Source organism: Penicillium cosmopolitanum (assembly GCF_028827165.1).
Source record: "Penicillium cosmopolitanum strain IBT 29677 chromosome Unknown utg000004l:1.0-4361866.0:1.0-4365735.0, whole genome shotgun sequence".
NCBI lineage: Eukaryota > Fungi > Ascomycota > Eurotiomycetes > Eurotiales > Aspergillaceae > Penicillium > Penicillium cosmopolitanum.
The window spans coordinates 3,464,846-3,487,191 of NW_026622674.1; the positions used below are offsets into that span (position 1 = coordinate 3,464,846).

Sequence of the window (22,346 nt, forward strand, 5' to 3'; positions counted from 1 at the left end):
GTTCCCCAGTTGGGATGGCTCTTGTTTGAGTCATCACTTCAGCCTCCACAGTCAGATGTGCCGCTGAGCCACGGATGACTCGATCATGCCCAGGTTTTGGAAACAAATAGAACTGAGAAGCACAGATGTGACACATAAACAGTGGGGAACTACAAGAAGTCCAGCCTTGCGGCTCTGCTGAGGGTCTGCTACTCGTACGTGCTTGGGGCTCTCTACATTCAACCATCAAACAGAAAGGGAAATTTCATGGGCGCGTATCTATACGACTGGATTGTATGCGGATGGTATCTCGTTTTTGGTTCCTCCCAATGGTCTCGCCAGACGCCTTTTTCCTCTATCAATTCGTGTCGATGGGGCTTGGTTGTTTAAGCCTGGGGAGAGATCAAAACGACGGAATCACCTGAGAAGGGAAGGGTTAGTGCATGGGGAGGAGGGGAGGGACAAAGTAGGTGGCTGTTCCTGACTCACCTCGGACGAACAGCATCTCTTCTTGCTTCTTGATTGTCTGTAAACCCCCACGGACCTCGAGTTAGCGTTTCTAGTGCTTCCGCATAGTGTAGGTCGACCTACCCTTGTGGTTTCCTCTTCATTATCATCTTCCTCCACCACGTAGATGGTCTCTTCCACATCACCCAGAACTAAGTTGCAGTGGCTGTCATATGCCTATAGGAAGTCATTGGGGTCAGTCGTCACGTTCGACGTTCTCGTCTGGTGGGATTGAACTCACGTGGAGGCGGCCTTTCAGCTCGCGGTCGCCGCGCAGCTTCACGAAAACAATCTCATCGAGAGAGAGACGAACAAGATCGAGGGGCTCAGAAGGCGCACCTGTATCTTCGTTGTCGGCCATGGTGGAATTGCGGACTTGAGGAGTAAAGTTGGAGTCGAGGGGCACACAGCTGGAGCCGCCGAAGAATCTCCCGAGCTCACTGCCAAGACCAAGAGTTCCATATCGGGACTAGTCTGTTGAATGATGACTCAGCGGTGGTTTACCCCAGACTTTTGCACATTTTCGACACCTCGACACCTGAACCGTCGTAAATAACACTTTCCCCCATACTCCACGGTGGACTGTTTGAGTGGGTGGGCCATTGAGGTCCGTGAGTAAAGCCAGCCACATACAGTAAAGGCCAAAGGTCACAGGTCATAGGTCACTGCTACCTTGCCGTGCAGGTCTCGCCCGCATTCGACCGCGTAACACAATGCAGGAGCACAAGTACCCTGTACTCTCTCCATTCCTCATTCACCCAGTCGCATGTCGCATGTCTGCAGACCGGGGTCGATGCGCCAATGCGCACCCCCTCTTCTCTTTGTCCCCCTTCTGCCTCTTCTCCTCACCTGACCTTCTCTTCCTCCTTCATTCCATTCTGTTTTGGTTTCCCTCATGAAAAGAATTGTTTCTACTCGGGAGAGGCTGTCCTCGGCCTGGCTTAATCGCCCACGATGGAGCTCTATAGAGTCAATTACACTCTACGCGACCCATGGATCCTCCGTCCTCCGTCACCCCGGGCACTCGCGACATATATCCTCCCAACGCGTATCCAGAGCTCAGCATTGGAGGGCGGGAATCCCACCAGACCACGCTCTATCTGACCAAAAGCTCAAGTACGATGATGGCACCGCCCAGGCGTCCACCAACGGTGCACTGGCCGTCCCCCAGATGAATTACGAAGAAGAGCATGCATCTCCAGCCTTTTATTCTCCGCAGGAAGAGGCAGAATATACCGCGAGGTTCTATCGCATTGTGGAGGAGGGACAACCCGACTGTTTGATGACAGCAATGACAGACCCACGGTCGGCGGGGCTGGTTGGGTCGCTACCCCAGACAACCTTCCTCGAGGCGCTCCACCGACTCTCCCCGGCCCATTTTGTGGAGCCCTTCCGCGACCTCCACCACCCGTTACATACTTGGACGACCCTCCTCGAAGGCCTCAAGCGACTTGAAGTGCATTTTGATGACTTTACGACCAATTTGCTCACAATTGTCGGTTACCGAGCTCCCGTGCAGCCCTTGCAGCTGGCAGAGTACACCCACCTTTTAGACTGTGCTCGGTCAATGGGGAATGCGCCTTTTGCGAAAGAAATCTGGGAGTCAATGCAGAGGCGGGAAGTCGCCCCAAATACAGCATGTTACAACCACTACATGGAGGCACTGGTCTGGGACCACTGCTACAGTGGAGCTGAAGCATATAACCTCCGAGTCACTCCGCACTCTTATCGTAAACGTCGCAAGGGGACCGCCAGCTCAGTTGGATGGCGAGGTTTTGGCACCGGGAATCCAAATAGTGTTCGCTACGCTATTCTGGAAATCTTTCAGACCATGCTACGAGAAGGACACTTGCCGGATGAGCGCACCTACATCAACATTCTTATTGCAGGCGCCCGGGTCGGTCACAACAAAGGGATGCGTCTTGTTCTCAAAACAGTATGGAATATCGACATGAAGGCAATCAGAGCCGAAGGAGACTCGTCAAAGTTACCACCTCTCACCCCGTACGACCCATGGTCCGCACTGTATCCGACTGAGAATCTTCTCTTTGCGATCGCCCACGCTTTCGGCACCAACAACGATATCCCTAGTGCGATACGGGTCATACAACATATCTCGTCCACCTACAATGTTCCAATCACAGAAAAAGTGTGGACAGAGCTTCTGAAGCGCGCATATATCTTGTGCAGAGCAAAGATGAAAGATAACGACTCCGAAAATGCCAAATTTGCAGGCACAGTTGGGCGCGTACCTATGGATCTGGTTCAGTCTCTGTTCGGCGTCCTAACCTCCGCGCCATACAACTTCACCCCGAGTCTTCAGTCGTGTCGATACATGTTGAACATCAGCATGCACAATGGTAATCTGGAAGAATGCAAGATGATCCTTCGGGGCTCGTACAAGGTCTTACAGGAGGCGAGGAAAAAGCAAGCAGAGGCCCGAAAGGCCGTGTTGAGACTTTTGCTGCCACTGATGGAAGCTGCTGAAGAACGAGTAACTTTTGGTCATCCCATTGAGGAGGACTTCTTTGCGTGTCCTACGCTCGCCGATGCGATTCAGGCCTACGATCTTCTTCGGCTAGAAGAATTCCAAAAGGCTTACCAGCTCAGGCGTTGCTGTTGGTCGGTATTAAAGGCCAAGGGCTGGAATGACACCCCAGACCACGTATGGCGAACACAGGAGATACCGAAGATTCTGGAAGAATGGGAAGATTTTCTACCAGACACGAAGAATGTCAATCTGGGCGAAGATTCCGGGATATTCACTATTGAAGGCAAAACGAGGTTAAGTTCACGCAACTGGAATCACGATTCTCGGAGAATCCCGGTACGACGACTAGCCAACAAGACGAAGCTGTTCGTTCCAGCGGAGCCACGTCGCCTAGCGGAGAATACGATCTGGTTCCATGTTCGCCAGCTGTATCCCTCTTCCGATAGAAAATCGGACTATCTCAAGAGGCTCTTCTGGTGGCAGGTGCCTCGAGATCCCGAGTTACAGGAGACTATCACCACGCTACGCAATACTTGGACTGAATACCCCGATGACTCACCTTGGGGTCCTAAGAACCGCCCTGCCGCCGGTTTCTATGGTCGTCTTGCAGCGTTAGGTATGCTGAAGACTGAATCACGGGGCATTTACTATCTCAGCGAAGGGAGCTTGGTTTGAGCATCCAACTGTCCTCGTGGCCTTGTGCCTCTGTTCTACTAGCGTCGATACCCTATTGTTCCAACCATCAAATGAAGATTAGCTTGGAGTGTAAACCACAAAATCAAACCTAAGATTCTATCCGAAGTTTCATTCATGCCTTCCGTGTCGGGTTATATTCATTAAATTTTGACTTATATTCGAGTAGTAGTCACTAAAGTAACATAACATTTTGTACAAATCTTCCGGGATCTCACCAGTGGAAGAGGATTGTCGTCTTCTTTGCTCAAGAAAAATCGAGAAATATCGAGGTTAAAGTGATGCAGAGGATGTGAGCAACGGAGAACGATTTCGATCCTCATCCCAGGTTTGTTCAGGACCATCCCAGAGAATCATTCAAGCATGTGACATACAAGGCCCGTACAATGTAGGTGGAGGTATAAAACACAACACACAGTCAGGAAAGAGAGTCTGCAGCAAAGGACAGCTAACCAATCCAAGCTAGACCTTCTCGCGCTGCAAGTCGTTGACAGTCATATATCGACCAATAGTAATCCAGCCCCAGCGGAACCAAACCATCTGGCTCTTATGACCCTTCACCATAGCCGACTGCGCCGTCATCCATTCCCCAATAGAGCTCACAAAGAGCAATCGCTTCGGTCCGACCGCCGAACCTTTTCTCTTCGACCCAAAAGAAGAGAAAATATTACTCAGGGCGCCCTGGACCATCGTCACCGGCGCATCAAGCACACCAGCATACTTTCGAATCATGGGAAGCGAGGTAAGTGTATAAAGCGTAACAGGCGACGCAAAGCCTTCCTTACCCTTCATCAGGGTCTGGATGAAGTTCACCGCGCCGTGGTAGAGCGAGCGGTGGTTGGGGTGGTTGCTGACGCCGTGACGGTCGAAGGTGAGGAGGATGTCGATGGTGGCTGTGGGCGCTTTCTTGGGATTCTTCTTCATGGTGCCGTTTAGGGTCGCTGCTAGGTCGGGTGAGAATGCGGAGGCTAGGAGGGAGGTTACGTCGTCTTCGGCCCAGTTCGCGCTCATGCTATCGGGGAATCGGGCCGGGTCGTCGACGACGAAAACATCTGCTGGATCGCGGACGCCGAGTTGGAGGGCGGATTTCTTGAGTTCCTCTTTGCGAACGTCGCCGAGGCCATCTGCGTCGCCTATAAGGTGAAGGTCCAGGTCAGTATTTATTTCCTAGGTGCTAGCCTTGAAATGTGGAGAGGGGGAACGGTTCGTACCGGTGCTGAAGCACAGGATCTTCAGGTGGTTCCCTAACTCTGGCTTGGTGAGGGCCAACACCGCCGGCGCAAAGAACATGGCTTCGTCATCGGGATGCGCGATGAGCAGACAGATCCGCTTGTTTTGTAGTCGTGGGAAGGACCGCATGAATGGGGAGGAGCTTGTGGATGAGAGGGTCCAGAAAAGGAAGACCGCGGCAATGCCAACTGCAATTGCGGGCCAATTGAAAGAAGGCGCCATGTCGGCTTGCGGTGTAAAGAGGCGGAGGATCGAATTGGTCGACAGTCGAGAGCGCTGGTCTCTTCTCTGTCGCTGCTCTCAGCTTCGCGTCAAGGCCCGGGATGTCGTAACGATTCTGAGGCCTGGCGAAGGCAATGCAACCGTATATGGGAGAGGAGGATCGTGGAGTTGCGGATCAAGACCTGCAAAAAGTCAAGAGCTTTGATAGTGGGAATGCGCAGCGGACATCCCTCCCCCTCGGTGGGCTCGATTTGAAGCAAGCTCGACAGCGGGGCGAATGCTTTAATTGCGGAGGTGCCGGTTAGTTCAGTTGAGGGTTCAGTAAAACAGACGACAGCGAGCCCATGGCTTGAAGCTGGATCTAGCGGCAAATCACTCCATTCAGGAAAGAGAACACGGTGGCAGAACTGGTCCGGAATAGGGGGGGGGACACAGCTCTGGCGTCCATCACGCTGGCGATCCCCCGGAGTTGGTCACGTGTCAGGGGTTCATGCATGCAAATCGGGGAAGCAATGTGATTGTCGATTTTAGCTACCACCGGGAATCCGACACGGGCAGATCTGCATGCTAAATCCGAGTCTTCTCGTCGTCTTGTAAGTCATGGCTTGGCTTGTGGCCAAGCAGCTCCTGATAACGAGCGGGGCTTCCGGCACAATGATTTCCGTGATCTGCATGCCGAGCAGTGGCGGCTCATATATAAATCTGTGCGGTTTGGCCATGACTGACTTCAGGTTCAACGACTTGACTCATGCATGATTCACATAAACCTCAGTCGTTGGAAATGCCATGATTACTTCAAGTTGTGATCCATGCTAGACTTGGGGATCCTAAGGTGCTACTCCTGTGTACGACTATCGTCTGTCATTTTTCACTGGGCATCCTTTAAGGTCGATGTATTCTGTGCGGCCTCTACTTCCCTAGATAATGACCGCGGTGGAAACCTAGGATAGACTTAAGGTTCTGACCTCTTGTACCCTTAGAATCTTGAAATCTTATCAATCATGATCATCGCTGCCCAAGTGTCACCGGGAAAACCCAGATGACACACTACATACTCGTACGTAGTAGCAGATCATGTTGCGGTACATTACATAAATAGTAACCATCCAAAACATCAGATGTCTCGGGATGATCCATCTCAGCTGCAAAATCCTCACACACCCGGTCTAGACTCGATGAGTGAATTAAGACTGCAGCAAATTCCAGCACCGCTCTGCAGTATGGAGTAGAGATCTACTATTTTACATCTAGTGTAATAAAAACAAAAGAGAAACTTGGATATAAAAAAACCTGAAACCTTAAAAGCAAAAGAATATTCCGCCGACTAGTCATCGGAACCCCACCGACGACCGGCAACTCGTAAAAACCCCAATTCGGCCCGGTCTTTGACTCCAACGCCCGTACCTAGAGGTATTGGCGACTTTCCCGACGGATAGTCGCGACATACCGGGGACCCGCCTTATGGAGTTCCCTTGGTTCGAGGTGGATGGGCGGTCAACACCCACCCGCGTGGGTATAGAACTACAAAAAGATCAAGGGGGAAAGAATAAAGAGAATAAATAGAAGGAAATATAAAAAAGGGTGGATATACAAAGAGGAAGTTGGAGCGATTGGTAAGCAATTTGATTTCAAAGTTTTTTGTCCTCTCGTTTTCTCCTCGATCAAAGAGTCAAAGACCGATCAACCACTGGCGTTGAGTCAGAGCATCACGTTGCGCCGGGCCGAGTCGAGAGGCTTTGATGGTGGAGAGGGCAGAAAATTTCTGCGGGACCGCTTTGGCGGGGCGGGAGTTTTCCGTCGCAAAACAATGGTGCCATCGGCCATTAAGCAGATTTAGTAGGATTAGTAGGATTAGTGTGAGGGCTAAGGCTAAGGCTAGGACTGAGTCTGAGGCTGAGGTCAAGACCAAAGAAACAGGGCAATTAGGAAAAAGATGAGACAAATGGCGTGTTGGATGAGTCGGTATGTAGTAATAGTTTCAAAGCATGGTGAAAATGGGGCATTGGAAAAGGAAAAAAAGGCGCAACCAGTGATGCCAAAGTACGAATATTATTGTAAAGGACCTTGGGCAAGAACTAGTATAGCCAACAAGGCCCTCACGCGGTTGCTCCTCATCTCCTCCTGCCTTCCTCCTCGGAGATGGGGCCCGAGATCGTCCCGAAACAGGAAGTTGGCTGGAAGGCGCCGACCATTTTGATCGTCACGGCATGCCATGGGATGTGATTGGTCGGAGACTCCGATGGAGATTCGCGGTGATTCACACTACCCGACACATTAGAGATGCCGTGCTCAGATGATGGGTTGTGATATGATGTGATGCTGCTGGTGGTGGTTCTCTGGCGGCCTCCTTGAACCGGCTACTCGACGCGGTGGGTGGTGGGGACTAGATTGGATGGGGATCGACAAGCGGCCTTGAAAGGCGTAAGCCAAGGAGGGGGCCACGCGGGCGACGCCGCCAGTGGATGTGGTGTTTTAACTCGAAGAGCATCTCTGGGCAAGCTTGAGATGTGGTCATGGCGTGATCGGAGTTGCTTGTACAACACAGAAAACGTGCAACAGTCAGAACATCGTGTCATTATCACCGGAAGCTAACATTGGTCTCCGAGGGTGCGGGTTTCCGAGGGGAAACCAGTCAGGCCAACGCCTGAGCTCGGACTCGGACTTTCTTCAGGGCTTGATCCCATGCAGCGATGCATATGAGCATGGACGTCGGACTGTGAGCGTCACTGCAAGTCAGAAAGGTTGTACCTGATACATGTTGGCCCATGCGCCGCGGACAGGATGGGGTGTCCAGGTCAAGGACGATCGAGAATACTGTTAGGTAATTAGTGCGGGCAGGCGAATTGATGATTCGCCCAATACCGCCTGGGGCCAAGCGGATTGACAGCTGCGGGCTAGGCCATGGTGATCTCGATCTTGAAGCTTTTGAGATCCCTTTTCGGACCCATCTGTTACTGTCTTCTGATGCTGTACCACCACCGCTGTTGCTCCCCCAGTGCAATTGCGCATGGCTTTTCCCATGTGAATACCATGCAAGCGAGAACTCTGCGCCCCGCAAATTGCGCCATGCGGGGTTATAGATCGGTGAGGCTAACCTCGAAATGGGCAATCGGCTGGACGAAGCCGGCGCAAAAGAAAAATTCGAAGAAGTGGGTCCTTCCAGGGTCTGTTCTTTTTTTTTTCTTTGCCTTTTTCTCTTTGCCTCACACGCGTTTTCTTCTCCAAAAGCGGTCAAGCGGGAGGACCGAAACGATCTGCCACTAACTGAAAGCCGCTGAAATGTATTGTCAGATGCCCGTATTGGGTTCACTGCTTCAAGGGTACTCGTACTGTGTAAAATACACTGCCTTCTCTCTGTACTCAGGAAAGTACAATGTACGGAGTAGTTCCTCAATATTTAGATTTGGTTCTTCTGGTTCTTGCTGGTGGGCCACGTGATGCGGGCACCTGACCGAACAACACATACTTTAAGCCTACAGGCTTAAAGTACATAGTAATGAGTTATATGCTATGTAAGTCTCCTACGTAACCCGTAGCCTTAGGCTGAGGTGTTCTGGCGGCTTCTCCTAACGCCTCCCGACCTATTTTCAGCATATTTGTCTCGGCACCGGTCGCCGCTCAAGACTGTCTTGCAAGGTGGCACCTGTAGACAGTAGATTGACTATTTATTGACTGTATTTTGTAAACAACTCAGGCCATCACTCATCGGCACCAGGATCCGGGGGAGGGGAATTAGAATGGGGAAAACCATGCTCAGGTGATCGGACATCGCTCCGTGGCTTGCTAATCATCCGGGGTTGCGATGCAGCAACTTTCTCCCTCCCCTCTCTTCTCTGCCCTCTCGAAGCCGATTAGGAATACCCCGCCGCACCGAGAGGCACATGCGCTGGGCCGAGTAGAGACGATCCCAACCCCGAACAACCGGGGTGCGTAGCCGACCGTGAGTCATTGTCAAATCCTGGCGCACGGTCGCAACCAAAGGTGCAACCCAGTCCAGAGCTGGCGGCATCAGCTGGCCTCGTTAGAATGCCTAAATGGGGGCTAGCTGTTCTGATCGCAAGATGATGCCCACACCCTGAGATGTGGGGTATCAACCAACCGTGTTGCTCTAAAATTGTAGTCAGGCGATCCCCGGTCGGCTTATGAGTCGAGATGCTTCGATGGGGATGGATGGTGGTAGTGGTTTTCGGCACCGAACCGAATCGCCGAGAAGGAGGGGAAATGAGGTGAGAAGGACAGGGTTGAGGTGAGGTGAGGTGGTCAATGGTGCAAGAGCTGATATCGCAAGTGTAGGGTATGCAAGGCCAGTGAGTGAGTACTAACTATAGAGTGCTGTGCTGTGTGCTGTGTGTGTATACAGTACAGTAACTGCTCTGTAACTGGACTGTAACTGGACTGTCACAACGGCGTCTCGTCCGGTACAGACCCACTGAATGACGATGTTCTTTGCCCCACTAGTCCTTTCGGTCTTTTTTTCTTCTTTTTTTTGTCATTCATTTTTCCGCTTTTACTATTTTTTACTATTTTTCAGGTGGCCAGACTTCAATGCAACGAATGACACGCCGGTACCTGGCCGGCCGCATGGTGGAAATAAGTGGGAACCAGAAAATTTAGATCAAAATTTCTTGAGCTTTTCCACGGATTCGGTGGATTTTAGACTCAGTGCACATGATCGTGCTCGGAATTCAAAAGCAGACATCCTCCCGCCGCATCGTGACTCTTTGGTTCTGTTTCTGTCATTGAATCTTTTCTCCAGATTATGTTGCTGGTTTTGACGTTTGCTCCTCCACTCGACCATCACCGCACTGCTTCCTAAGACTCATTCAGGGATCTATACTGCTACACTTCTACTACTCCCACCCCCACTATTACTATACTACATCATCTCTCTCCCAAACATCAACCAACGATGCCGGGCCGACTGATCCCCAACTTTGTTCGGGGCTCTGGCTCCCTGCACTCCTCGGTCTCTTCGACCCCAATTCACTCCAATGCCTCCTCAACTACCTCCGTCAATGAAATCATCACCCATGCCACCGGCCCCAAGAAGCCCTTCTCCGGTCATGGCACCCCAGACCGTGCTCGTTCCCCCGAACGCCGCCTGTCCTTCTCCATGGACCACCTCATTCACCCCCACCGTGATCATAGCAAGGACAAGGAGAAGCGCAAGAGTCTCGCTCGCGCCGGACGATCCAAGGAGCGCCTCACTCGCGAGGAACTCGCCGTGCCCCCTGTCAAGCTTGATGTTCTCGTGGAATCTCCCCCGCTTGTCTGCTACGGCAACCCCTCCAACTCCACCGGTGCCTTGTTCTCTGGCCGCCTGCGTGTGAATGTCACTGAGCTGGCCGGCGAGGTCATCCTCAATCACTTCGATGTCCGCCTGGTTTCCAGAACCACCACCAAGAAGCCCGTCTCCAGCCACTGCCCCAACTGCCAGACCCGCACCGAAGAACTCACCCGTTGGAACTTCCTCACAGAGTCTCTCCACCTGAAGCGTGGCCAACACGACTTCCCTTTCAGCTACCTCTTCCCTGGTCACCTCCCGGCCACTTGCAATGGCGCCCTCGGACAGGTCGAGTACTTCCTGCTGGCACAGGCCCAGAGCATTGTGGGCGAGGAGTTCACCCTGAAGATGCCTCTCAATCTGCGCCGTGCTATCCTCCCCGGCAACGACAAGTCCTCCATCCGCATCTTCCCTCCCACCAACCTGACTGGCCGCATCGTTCTCCCCTCCGTCGTTCACCCCATCGGCAACTTCCCTGTCGAGATGACCCTGAGCGGTGTCGTGGACAAGGGCGACGAAACACAGACTCGCTGGCGTCTGCGCAAGATGATGTGGCGCATTGAGGAACACCAGAAGATTGTCTCCACTGCCTGCCAGAAGCACTCCCACAAGATCGGTGGTGAAGGCAAGGGTGTCCTCCACCAAGAAACCCGCATCATTGGCCACAACGAGGAGAAGACCGGCTGGAAGACCGATTTCGATACTGCTGGCGGTGAAATCTCCATGCAATTCGATGCCAGCATCAACCCAACTACCAACCCCGTTTGCGATATGGAGGCTCCTGCTGGCCTCGAGGTTAAGCACAACTTGGTTATTGAGTTGATCGTCGCTGAGGAGTTCTGCCCTAACCGCAACACCCGACTTATCACCCCAACTGGCGCAGCCCGTGTGCTGCGTATGCAATTCAACCTCAATGTCACTGAGCGCAGTGGTCTCGGCATCAGCTGGGACGAGGAAATGCCTCCCGTCTATGAGGATGTTCCCGCCAGCCCTCCTGCCTACCCCAAGGCCGATGATGCTCGCAGCGTTATGGAGGACTATGTTGGCTCCCCACTTCCACTGCCCGAGTACGAGGATTTGGAGCGCATGGAATCTCTGCGCTTGGATAGTGACTCAACTCACTCCTCCAACCAATCCATTCCTTCTATTCGCGGCCGCAGGGGTTTCACTGCCGACGACCTGTTCACCGAACAAACACCTCCCCCCTCCGAGCCTGTCTCTCGGGTCGCCTCTCGCGCTCCGTCGGTCGATTCTACCCGCCAATAAACCATCGCAATCCTGCCTTTCATCTTATCTTTTTTATTTTATTTTTCTTTACTTCTACGCAACGACGTCACGATCTCAACGACACAAAAAAGATTCCCCAAATACAGTCTACTATTCTCCTTGTCTCAACCCATTTACGATAATCCTCCTCAAGGAGGATGGCTCATGAACCTTTCTCATTTCCATCGGTTACTCCAGCGGCGTTGATGATTTCCTTCAACGGAAAAGACGAAATGGCCTCTCTGGGCAAAAAAAAAAAAGAAGAAACAACTGGCTCTTTGCATGATTCTTTACTTTCGGACGGACGATTATTCGATCCACTTTTTGCATTATACCCAAAGTGACAAGAATTGTTTCCTTTCTTTCACACACATCACATTCTCCCTTTGTTAGACATGCTGCCATCCATAGATGGTTGGCTTTTATTTCTCTTCTTACTCTAATAATGACGACGAGCTTCTCTACTCAAACTATCTAATACATTGACTAAATACGTCCCCACTTCCATCATCGTAAGCAGCTGTATTCGTCAATCCCTAAATTCAATCCGATGCATATGCCCGATGTAGCCCTGATGCCGAAAATTAACCCCATACAAATCTCCGATTGCCCCCTTTTTCCCCTCAGACCCCTACAGCCCCACTACCAAGCTACTAGCCTGAATCCTAGCGATCGCCGCATTATGCGGCTAGATAATTAGGCGGTGGCCTGATCACACATCACGGTCTGTGCCCGCCCTTTTTGCCCGGGTTTACTTGACAAATTCGGAACGCCGGTCCAAACGGCATGTCCTCCCGGGCGAGTCCGTCCCTCAATTCTAGAATCAAGTACGGAGTAGCGGTCTACTTTTCCATCTACATTTGTCATAGTTTTACTTCATGTTGTGTCTTTGCTGCTCACTTGGGCTTGCGCATCAGATGCCCCCATCAGATCGAGTCGTAAGATGTCTGCCAGGAGCGGAATTGTTTCCAAGTTACTTCGGAAGGTGGACGCGATGACCAACTTGCTGAAAAGTCGGACTAATTTCCTGCAATATCGAAATTGGATCTGGTTTTCTGGTCGTCTAGTAGGTAGGTCTCGGTTGAATTTGGACTTGTTTTGGGACCTTATGCTAGGGTAACATGCCAATAGTTAGCGATACCTTGACTTTAGTCTGGTGACATTGAAGTTTCATTCTTGTACGTAGTATCTTTTAAGATAGAAATCAATGAATTAGATAACTTCCTCGTGACAAAAGATATCTAGATATCCAGGAGAACAGCCAAAAAGAATTCATACATAGGCCGGGCAATTGTCCAACTTTATCAATGTGAAAATAGAGCTGCTACAACCCAATCTACAAGAGCGTGATTCAAACCCAGAGCGGTAGAATGGATGGACGTTGAAGCTTGCATGTACATTCTGTAAATCACCGCTATAAATTATGACAATATGATATTAATTAAACAAGACGTGAATGTTTCGCTCTTTCTTCCACGGTGCCCAAACTTGTTCACAGCTCAACTTCATCGATGTCGTAGACCAAGTGCTTCTGTTTAAAGCCGAGTCGCTCTACCCCCAGAGCCCATGACATATTTAGAGCAATCGAAGCAACCGATTCCTTGAGCCACAAGCCCCAGGGCCCCGTCCTCTTCCGTGATTTCCCATTATCGGCCGCCATATCGAAGATCTCATTGATTCTTGGACGGCGAATTTCGTCATACCTCTCCCGCACCTGGTCTAAGGGTCGAAAATGGTCTTTCAGCAAGCGCGTTAGAAGAAATACATCCTCCAGAGCCATTGAAACACCCTGCCCAGCATGCGGTGACATCGCATGAGCGGCATCACCGACAAGGATACACCGGCCCTTGGAATAAGTGCCACCAGGAGGAAGGCGATGGATGGGATAAAACTTGACAACAGAAGTCTTGCTGATAATCTCCCTCAGAGAATCTCCCCATTCACCTTGGGCCTTTTCCAGGATCTTAAGAAGAGGCGCCTTGAACCCTTCCACCTCATCTTTGCCCTGTACTTCCCACCCATCCCGATCTCCCGAGGCAGGAATGGGGACTTCCTTGGTGAAGAACCAGTACAAGTCACCCGTAGACTGCGTACACCTCGTGGCAGCAATCATTCCTTCCTCGGTCATTGTAACCTCAAGCCCTAATGTCTGTGCCCTTGTTTCAGGGCTTAGATCCGAATCCGCAATGACCGATCCCAGACCGGAAAGGCCAGAATATTCAGAAGTCTGAGCAGGATCAACCCAGGAACGTCGAATAAACGAGTGGATCCCATCACATCCAAGTAACATATCCGCCGTATCAGTCGAGCCATCTTTGAAAGTGACAGTCACGCCGTCAGCACCATCATCGATCTGAGTGACCCTCTTATCGAAACGGATATCAATTCCAGCCTCATTAACTGACTCAAGGAGGACGTCCACGAGATCAGTCCGTTTGATACGCACATATCCGAAGCCGATTTGTTCACGCGCCCAGCCGACGTGGTCTAGTGAGCCGATGGTACGGCCTTGTAAGGAGTGTAGAGTGATATTGGAGCCACCGAAGCCTCGGGCAAGGACCTTTTCGTAGACGCCAAGACGGGAAAGAAGGCGTAGGCCGTTGGGCTGAATTCCAACTGCACCGCCTAGTGTTGTGGGTTCAGAGCGTAGCTCGTACACGGTGCATTTTATGTCTGTTTGTTGATGCAGGCGTAATGCGGCTGCAAGACCGGCTGGACCGGCCCCGATGATGATCGCCTGGTGGTATCCCATGTTAGACATGGGGAGATATTAAGGCATGGGGAAGGAATAGGTAATACCTTTCGTTGCAGAGCCATATTTTCAGAGGGAAATATTGATAGATTTCTGTCTGGGGTTAGTGAGATCTGGAATGGAATGATGATTCGATTTATACTCTTCTCTCTTCTCAGCCCCGCGGGGGTCCGCGGACGGTAACCTTATTGGGAATGTCTATCTGTGGACCAGCCAGGAAATCACTTCGTCGACGATGATCTTAGGGGGGCTTTGATAGTATTTTCTGGTTTAAATTATGGTGACTATTTTTATCGGAGATGTGATTTGGCCACGAGGCCAGGGTACTGAATTGACCGCCGCGAATTATACTACATTTGGATGTGGCCCCTACGTCGGCCGAGGCTGAGGCTTAGTCTTGCCAGGTGTCAATCGTCATAGCTTATCAGGCTAAGCTCGCAAAACATGCTACATTTCTAGAGGCTGGCTCTAATTAATTACTTAATTCTGCTCTAGCAAATCATGGGACAAAGCGGGTTGACGGCGATATTGTTGATAACTTGGCCATGCAGACTCGGATAGTATATCGTTGGGCTGGAAGGCCAAGCGCATTGAACATCAACTACTAGTATTGCTCAGGCTGTTGGAATCTTGAGCATCATTCAGTGCCAAGAGACTGATTCAAACTTGATTCTACCGTCAGTAAATAACATACTTTGTAAATGGCCATTAAAATGATCATGGTTGTTGTTACTATCGCCCCAGCTGGTTTTAGAAACAGAATGATAGCATAATTCTTTTGGCATGATTGGTGGGACATTGATAGTCTAGTTTTTGTTGCGCCAGTTGTTGGATTCTTGGGCTCTGCTTTCAGAGGAAGAGTTGCTGGGGCGATAGAAGGCTTTTTTATCGCGCCCCGGATGATCCTCTCTCTTCACCGTATGTCTATTCACCAGTTTTTCCGGTACCGAACTTGCGATTGATACCTTCAAATTATCTTCTCCAAAGGGTTGACCATTCAGTGCGTCCTTCGCGTTGGCTGCCTGTTCCCTGGTAGCGAAGTCAATGAAGCAGTAGTGATGGTGGCCCGGTAGAGATCTTTGGTTCTCATGTGGTGTGATTCTTTTGCCAATCGCAGTTCTGGGATATCGGTGAATTAGAATGTCTTGCAGTAAAGGGAGTGAAGCTCTATCACATACGGGCAGAATTCAGCAAACAGTTCGGTCATCTCTGTGTTATGTAAAGCCTGGTTGACCATCATATCCAGCCCGCCGACATATAGTCTTCGTCCCCGAGGTGGTCTACCATATCATCGAAGTGATCCAGTGCCTAGTGAGGACCTTGACCGTTCAGAGCCCGATCCATGTTTCTGGGGTTGCCATTTTGGGAATTCCAGTCACCCCAACGTTTGTTAACGTGGTCATCTTCGCTGGCCCAGCGGGACCTGTTCTGCTTCTTAGGCTGACAGGGACCAACTTTAACAGGTCGCCCGTTGATGGAAGCCTTCAAGTCGGAAAGAGCTCGGTCGGCAGTTTGCCGGTCAAGAAAGTCAACAAAGCAGTATCCCGGGGTTCGCGCGCTGACTGGGTCAATCGAGATGTGAATGTTTTCCAAATGATTGAATCCGTTGTCCCCGAGAAGGGTTTCGATATCATAAGGTTTGGCGTTGTAAGGTAGGTTGCCTTGAGTTATCAGATCTGTCGAAAAAAAGTAAGGCTCATTACTGATGGGAAAAGATGATCGCACCTAGATAGATTCGCCTGTCTGTAGACAAGGTATCTTGTTCGCCATGAGGTTGCTCCTTGACTAGAACTTGGCGAATATGATGATTCGTGTTGAGACTCCGGTATTTCTTGGAGTGGTTCTGTAGATCTCTTCCAGTCAATCCCCGCAAGGACGTGATTTGAAAGGGCTGACAGAAGTCAAACTTTGCCCATTGGATTGTGGACCAAACAAACAAGGGATGCGGGGTGGGTCTAAAGGCCCGGATTCTCATTTGACAACATATCCAACGGCCAGTGGATTTCAAGACTCACCAGTTTGTTAAAACGTTTTTCCTAATCAATCTTCAACCATAAACTCGAATACTAGTATACTCTGATTTGTCCCTTCCGTATACAATGCACGGTTCCGTGAGGATGTTGGGATACTCAGTTTACTTATATAACGTCAGCTCGCCGTCACGACTTAACTGTCCGGGGCTAGTAGTAGGCATGAGGATATCTGTAAGTTGAATATACAGTGATTCAAGTTGTACTTGGTTAAAACCAAAATGGAAGATATTGAGACATGTGGAATGGTGAGAGCTGCAGTCAAACAACTACTAATGCTATAAGGGACGAGAATTCCCAGGTTTCAACACGAGAGAATGAACTGGCAAACCAAACTTAGGGGGTGGCAGCCATTAAGGTAAACATGAGCTACTCTGGGGGTAGGGGGGGATTTTCCCCGGAAGTACATAATTTTAGCCCGATCGTATTACGTGGTTCCAATTCTGACATACCTTGCTAGTAGGATACCGTGTCACTATGGGATAGATGTACTCCGTACATACTTTCCAGTTGACCAATTGGTCGGCGAATACCGAGTCAGTTAATTGGCATTGCACAATTACTTAATAAAGTGCGGCTTGATATTTCCTTATTATCAAGCTGATCTGCAAGCTGATGCTCTTGCATATAGTATTGGAATTGGGTGGCTGCGCTGATGTAGATCCTTTGTCATTTCTCGAGGGCGGACTTGCATAACACGAGATCGGAGTCAGTTGGAGCAGCACGCACCCCGAAATTCCCAGAAATATGTAAAAGCACGACGACATTTGAAAGACTTGATTGGAAATTTTATCGCATCCTGATCCGCCATATTTTACTTGATCGCCAACGATGTTCAGGCACAAAAGTCGATCGCAATTCGTTCAGAGATTCTTGACTTCGATCGAGGATACTCCAAAACTTTGTTAATACACAGTAGCCCCGAAATTGAAGCTGTCGGCCTCCACCAACTGCTATTTGTCATCGGCATGCTCTCGGTTGTTGTGAAATTTGTAGATTCATCCCCTGCAGGAAGTGGTAGAGTTGTGTAACACTTGCGTCCAATGGAATCTCGGAATGCAGCCACTAAAATGTGCAGATCAATAGTCTATGCACGATTCAATAATCACCATGAGTTCCTCAATCAAAATAGTCATCCTGTACATAAACTTAGCAAAGTTATAAATGTCTCGGAAATCCCCGAAATGTGGCTGCCCCTGTCACATAACACAGCATTTCCGAACAACTCCAAAATTTTCATTCCACATCTTCCTTCATAATTGCTGATTTCTCAACATGAAGACCTTCGTTGCTCTTGGGGCCCTGGTAGCTCTGTGCCACTCCGCTTTCGGTCTTGACGAGGGAGCTTATACGATCGGATCCGCAAGTCTTCAAAGCAACAAGATCCTGAGTGTAAACGAAGAGGATGGGAAAACCCTGAGTTTTTCTCCCGACAACAACGATGGAAGCCAAGCCTGGCGCTTTACTCGCGTTGAATTCGACAATCAGCGTGATTTCTTGATCAACAGTACCTTTAGTGGTGGTTATATAAACTGCGGAGAACAAAGAGACTCCCCCTGCGTCCTGGGAGACGAGCCACAGATTTTCACTGCTGAGCTAGTTGGCGACAACAGTTATGAGCTAGTTTCACAGCCAAGCGGATACTTCTTGCGCGCTGATGGCGAGAAACTGCAAATCGCCGAATGGGACCAGAGCCCCGATGAGCAGTTTGTTTTGACCCAAGTTGATTATTAGGAGTAAGTCACAAGGCTGCCACTAGTCTATTCAAGCAGCGAAGCTAACTGATACTATGTGAAATAGGTATTCTGTTTGCCTAGATTATATGGAACTAGCTATCAGACCGCAAGCAAAGATAGCAGTTTGGACATTCCCCAGAAGCCGTCGATCAATACGGAATTAGATATCGATAATTCTTACCCATCTGCACTTTGCGCAAATACTCAAGCCATGTTAGAAAACATTTTCCAAAGTCCAAGAGAAGTTTTGCTTTGTGTTGAAACTTGAAGTGGCGAGACATTAACGTCCTAAGTCATAACAGGGACGGGATTGAATCATTGCCAGAGATCGAGTTTAAGTGGAAATTTTAAGAGACGAAGTTTCAATCTCAGTTGAAGCTAGATAATTTATGTTGACCAGTCGATGTCAGATCAAAATTAAAGATCAATGAAGTAGGAAAGATCAGGATGTCAGGTTAGCGACCCGTAGTCGCCAGCTTAACCCGGTAGATCTTATTGCGACCAAAGATATAAAGCCAGTCGCCAGCCCATGCCATGTTAACTGCCACATCGCCATCGGCTACCTTAATCCGCCCAAGGAGTGTGCCGTGAGGATTGTACACGTCGACTGATCCGACCACGGCACCGTAGACCCGACCGTCCTTGTCAGTTTTAATACCATCTGGGAATCCAGTGTCAGAATATGAGAACATATTTCTATTTATAAGACCGTCAGCGGTAACATCGTTGATATAGATTGTGCGAGCACCATCGGGATCCGAGCTAGAATTCCCACGGTTGGAAATAAAGAGCTTGGACTGGTCGTGATTGAATGCGAGGCCGTTGGGATTGAAGAAAGCGCCCTCGACTGCGCCAGCAACCATTTTGATATTCCCTGTCTGCATGTCCCACCTGTAGATACCATTGGCAAGTTCAGGAAAGAGTGTGTCATTGAAATTGTCCCAGCCATAATATCCATCTGTGAAATATACAGCACCTCCTTCAGATATAACGATATCATTCATAGAATTGAATCGATGGCCGTAAAAGTTGTTCTTGACCACTTCGGTCTCCAGGGTACGAGGGTCCATCCTGACAATGGAGCTAGGCGTGGTCATGTTTCCCTCCTGGGCCCAGTACACAGATCCATTGAAGTGATATGCTCCGTTGGCAATTGTCAAGGGGGGATTTGGATACACTTTGCTTATGTTTGGCGATACCAGATCTGTGATGTCCATCTTCCAGATGTAGGGGATCGCCTCCATAGAGTATCCTTCTTTGGGAGAAAACAGCTCGGCCACAAATAGAATATTTTCTTCTGGTACGTAAACCGATCCATCGTGGATCTGACGTTCTGCATAGGATGGGGGATCAGGGAAGGTAAAAATATCCTCGACCTCCTTTTTCTCCAAGGGCCCAGAAATACCAAGGAGCTAACGCTTCCGTGTTAGCAGAAGAATATGTCTAGGGGCGATGAGGGACTGAATTCAAACCTTGTAGAACTCCACGTCATAGACTATGAAAGAAGCATTGGCAATCGTGTCCAATGTTTCTTGACTAGCGGACTTATCCTTTCCATTCAGCAGATGGGTGTCCCACATAGGAACCGTGACGTTGCGATTGAAGTTTTCATAAGGAAAGACATCGTTGAACCCTTTTGTTATTTCCACTACTGAAGGCCCGACGATGAGGTCTTTGCAAAGGGAAATTGTGGGGAAAAGCAAGAAAATAGACCTGAGAGTGAGAGAAGTCATGGTTTGATCCTATCTAGGTGTACTGAGAAGAGGAGAAAGGGTCAGATTACGAAATAGAGCTTGCCTTTAATGCCCTGCGTGGAGACAATGCACTCGGTATTATACCGAGAGCAAGTCCCTAGGCACGAACACGACAAGTTAAAAAGCGAAACTCTGGAAAGCGATCAAGGAGACAATGCACTCGGTATTATACCGGGAGCAAATCCCTAGGCACGAACACGACAAGGTAAAAAGCGAAACTCTGGAAAGCGATCAAGGCTTTCCGAAGGGAACGGAATCTAGCTATCAATGTCAGCTTGAAGCTCATTCTACAGAGCGAGCCCCCGGGCTTACAAAATAACTGCTCCTTTATACCCGGGGTAGTCGCTGACGACAGGAACAAAGCCTATCCCCTTCGATAACGTCTTGCCAAAATTTTTGGTAATTTCGAAACTAAAAGAGATTGAAATCTGTCTAGCGAGGGTATAGATCTCGTGCATTTTGTTGATTCCTTGTCGCAAGGAGACCGCAAGTCCCATGCAGAGAAGAAACGCCATTAAATTGCTAGAAATTATTATACGCTCTCATGAATTGATTGATTGAAATCTCGATGTTAAATTAAAGAGTTTGTCAAGCATTTATATTGCCTAAGGCCTTATGGTGGCTCATCCTCTCTTCTATCCCAACGTGGCCCAGATAGTTCACAAGTAACTACCCTACGTAGTCGTGATTATGATGAAATCTACAAGCCTCATAGAGGTAATAAATTATAAGTATGTGACTGCTTTCTATTGATACACACACAAGCTTACAAAACAAAGCGATACATGGGATGCTCATCACCTTGGTCTGCAAGATCCGCGGGTGCGTACTGAGGATCACTGGGTCCATAATCCCGGTCACGGCGCAAATTTTCACGGCAAACAAGCTGCCGAAGAACGAGAGCGAACAAGGCAGCTCCAAAAAGCACCCCGGCACAAATCCACATGCCCTTAGAGTACATAGGGCCTTGGTTTGATGGGAAGAGTCTGGCACCCAATAGTGGGCCACATTGACCTATCATGCCAAAGATTGCGAGGCCCACGCCACGCTTGGAAGATGATCCTTGATTATCGGTCACCCAGGTAAAGGTGAGGGAAACAGCCGGGAAAACGCCAGCACATATCAAAAAAGTAGCAAGGAAACGGACGGCGTTGTTTGCTATCACCGCTAACATAACGTATCCTGCACCTCCCAAGGTAGCGAAGACAGCGATGAAGACACCCCGTGCTTGAAAGTAGTCGGAAATGAAGCTGATGATAACACAGCACACACAAGATGCAATGTACGGAATTGCGGATAGTCCTTCGGCTTGTATATTTGAGAATCCCATATTTGAAAGAATGGTTGGGAGGTATGCCGGGAGTGAGCCAAAGGCTGTGTTGAGACAGAAGATGATTGCAGCCTGGAGGTAATTTTTGTAGTCGTAAAATGCGGCGAAAGCCTGCTTAACGTCAATTTTCTTTCCCTGATCCCTTCCGCGGCCGATCACAGCTCGCTGTCCAATAATATTATTATCATGTTCGCTGAGAAATGGGCACTGAAAAGGGCCGTCTGGGAGGTAGAAGTAGGCGACAATTGCCAGAATAAGAGTAGGGGTACCCTCTGAGGCTAGATCAGCTCATCTTTCTCAAGTAAAATCTTCATGGCAGGGAAAGGGTAGCTCTTACCGATCAGAAAGATAATCTGCCAATGTGAGAGCTTTTCGTGGCCAGTTACGACACCATACGCAATGGCAGAAGCCAAAGCATTAGCTAACGGGGAACAAGCCATAAATAGACCATAGCGCAAGCCCATTTCACGCCGGTGATAAAAAAAGCTTAAATATAATGCAATAGCCGGGACAAATCCGGCCTCAAAGATACCGACTAGAATTCGACACACAAGCAGTCCCGCATAGTCAACGGTACTCGCCTGGATCATATCCAGAGCTCCCCATCCGAGGGCCATGCAAGCTGCCCATAACTATCTCACGTCAGACATGCTTATTAATACTGGGTAAAAGCGAAAGAGAAGAGGGGCTGGATACTCACTGGCAGTGGTACAATTTTCCAGGCTAGGATCAACTGTTCGTCGCAGTTAGCATGAACTTGTTGTTCAACCTAGAGAAAGCCGGGGCTCACGAACCCAATGGAAACAAATATAGGCAATGTAGTAGACTGTTACAACCATAGAGTACTGTGATGACGTGATACCCCAAGATTTCCCCATACCGGCCGTGTATGCATTGCCGATATTGCCTCTATCCATGTAAGAGCAGAGATATAACCCCCCCAAGCCTGCTCAGCGATTAGTCCTGTCTCTACTAGTAGTCGACACCATAAAGTCTGAACTTACAATGGAATCAAGAAGCGATCAAGCCTCCACAAAGCCTTTCTCTCTTCCTCATTGCTCCAAGTCCTCTC

General features: G+C 49.5%; 10 protein-coding genes across 10 annotated transcripts; 3 read left to right on the top strand and 7 right to left on the bottom strand.

The window, feature by feature from the left end:
- Positions 1 to 365: 365 nt before the first annotated feature.
- Positions 366 to 847, bottom strand: N7509_002704 (U4/U6-U5 snRNP complex subunit LSM3; the record flags this gene model as incomplete). Its single annotated transcript, XM_056627341.1, has 4 exons — positions 366 to 400; positions 469 to 523; positions 571 to 663; positions 728 to 847. The coding sequence occupies 4 exons, from the start codon at positions 845 to 847 to the stop codon at positions 366 to 368; spliced, it is 303 nt and encodes a 100-aa protein (XP_056493136.1).
- A 534-nt stretch (positions 848 to 1,381) lies between these two features.
- On the top strand, positions 1,382 to 3,652 carry N7509_002705 (uncharacterized protein; the record flags this gene model as incomplete). The annotated part of the gene is made up of 1 exon (XM_056627342.1): positions 1,382 to 3,652. The coding sequence occupies one exon, from the start codon at positions 1,382 to 1,384 to the stop codon at positions 3,650 to 3,652; it is 2,271 nt and encodes a 756-aa protein (XP_056493137.1).
- Positions 3,653 to 4,132: 480 nt separating this feature from the next.
- On the bottom strand, positions 4,133 to 5,122 carry N7509_002706 (PIG-L family deacetylase; the record flags this gene model as incomplete). The annotated part of the gene is made up of 2 exons (XM_056627343.1): positions 4,133 to 4,803; positions 4,882 to 5,122. 2 exons carry the CDS (start codon positions 5,120 to 5,122, stop codon positions 4,133 to 4,135), a joined length of 912 nt encoding a protein of 303 aa, XP_056493138.1.
- A 4,909-nt stretch (positions 5,123 to 10,031) lies between these two features.
- On the top strand, positions 10,032 to 11,672 carry N7509_002707 (alpha-arrestin; the record flags this gene model as incomplete). The annotated part of the gene is made up of 1 exon (XM_056627344.1): positions 10,032 to 11,672. The coding sequence occupies one exon, from the start codon at positions 10,032 to 10,034 to the stop codon at positions 11,670 to 11,672; it is 1,641 nt and encodes a 546-aa protein (XP_056493139.1).
- Positions 11,673 to 13,164: 1,492 nt separating this feature from the next.
- On the bottom strand, positions 13,165 to 14,424 carry N7509_002708 (FAD-dependent oxidoreductase; the record flags this gene model as incomplete). Its single annotated transcript, XM_056627345.1, has 1 exon — positions 13,165 to 14,424. One exon carries the CDS (start codon positions 14,422 to 14,424, stop codon positions 13,165 to 13,167), a length of 1,260 nt encoding a protein of 419 aa, XP_056493140.1.
- An 806-nt stretch (positions 14,425 to 15,230) lies between these two features.
- On the bottom strand, positions 15,231 to 15,631 carry N7509_002709 (uncharacterized protein; the record flags this gene model as incomplete). Its single annotated transcript, XM_056627346.1, has 2 exons — positions 15,231 to 15,543; positions 15,603 to 15,631. 2 exons carry the CDS (start codon positions 15,629 to 15,631, stop codon positions 15,231 to 15,233), a joined length of 342 nt encoding a protein of 113 aa, XP_056493141.1.
- Positions 15,632 to 15,732: 101 nt separating this feature from the next.
- Positions 15,733 to 16,194, bottom strand: N7509_002710 (RNA recognition motif domain-containing protein; the record flags this gene model as incomplete). The annotated part of the gene is made up of 2 exons (XM_056627347.1): positions 15,733 to 16,100; positions 16,176 to 16,194. The coding sequence occupies 2 exons, from the start codon at positions 16,192 to 16,194 to the stop codon at positions 15,733 to 15,735; spliced, it is 387 nt and encodes a 128-aa protein (XP_056493142.1).
- A 1,535-nt stretch (positions 16,195 to 17,729) lies between these two features.
- On the top strand, positions 17,730 to 18,188 carry N7509_002711 (RICIN domain-containing protein; the record flags this gene model as incomplete). Its single annotated transcript, XM_056627348.1, has 1 exon — positions 17,730 to 18,188. One exon carries the CDS (start codon positions 17,730 to 17,732, stop codon positions 18,186 to 18,188), a length of 459 nt encoding a protein of 152 aa, XP_056493143.1.
- Positions 18,189 to 18,645: 457 nt separating this feature from the next.
- N7509_002712 (SMP-30/gluconolactonase/LRE family protein) lies at positions 18,646 to 19,923 on the bottom strand (the record flags this gene model as incomplete). Its single annotated transcript, XM_056627349.1, has 2 exons — positions 18,646 to 19,602; positions 19,663 to 19,923. The coding sequence occupies 2 exons, from the start codon at positions 19,921 to 19,923 to the stop codon at positions 18,646 to 18,648; spliced, it is 1,218 nt and encodes a 405-aa protein (XP_056493144.1).
- Positions 19,924 to 20,710: 787 nt separating this feature from the next.
- N7509_002713 (putative permease of the major facilitator superfamily) lies at positions 20,711 to 21,891 on the bottom strand (the record flags this gene model as incomplete). Its single annotated transcript, XM_056627350.1, has 2 exons — positions 20,711 to 21,546; positions 21,612 to 21,891. The coding sequence occupies 2 exons, from the start codon at positions 21,889 to 21,891 to the stop codon at positions 20,711 to 20,713; spliced, it is 1,116 nt and encodes a 371-aa protein (XP_056493145.1).
- Between the last annotated feature and the right edge of the window lie 455 nt (positions 21,892 to 22,346).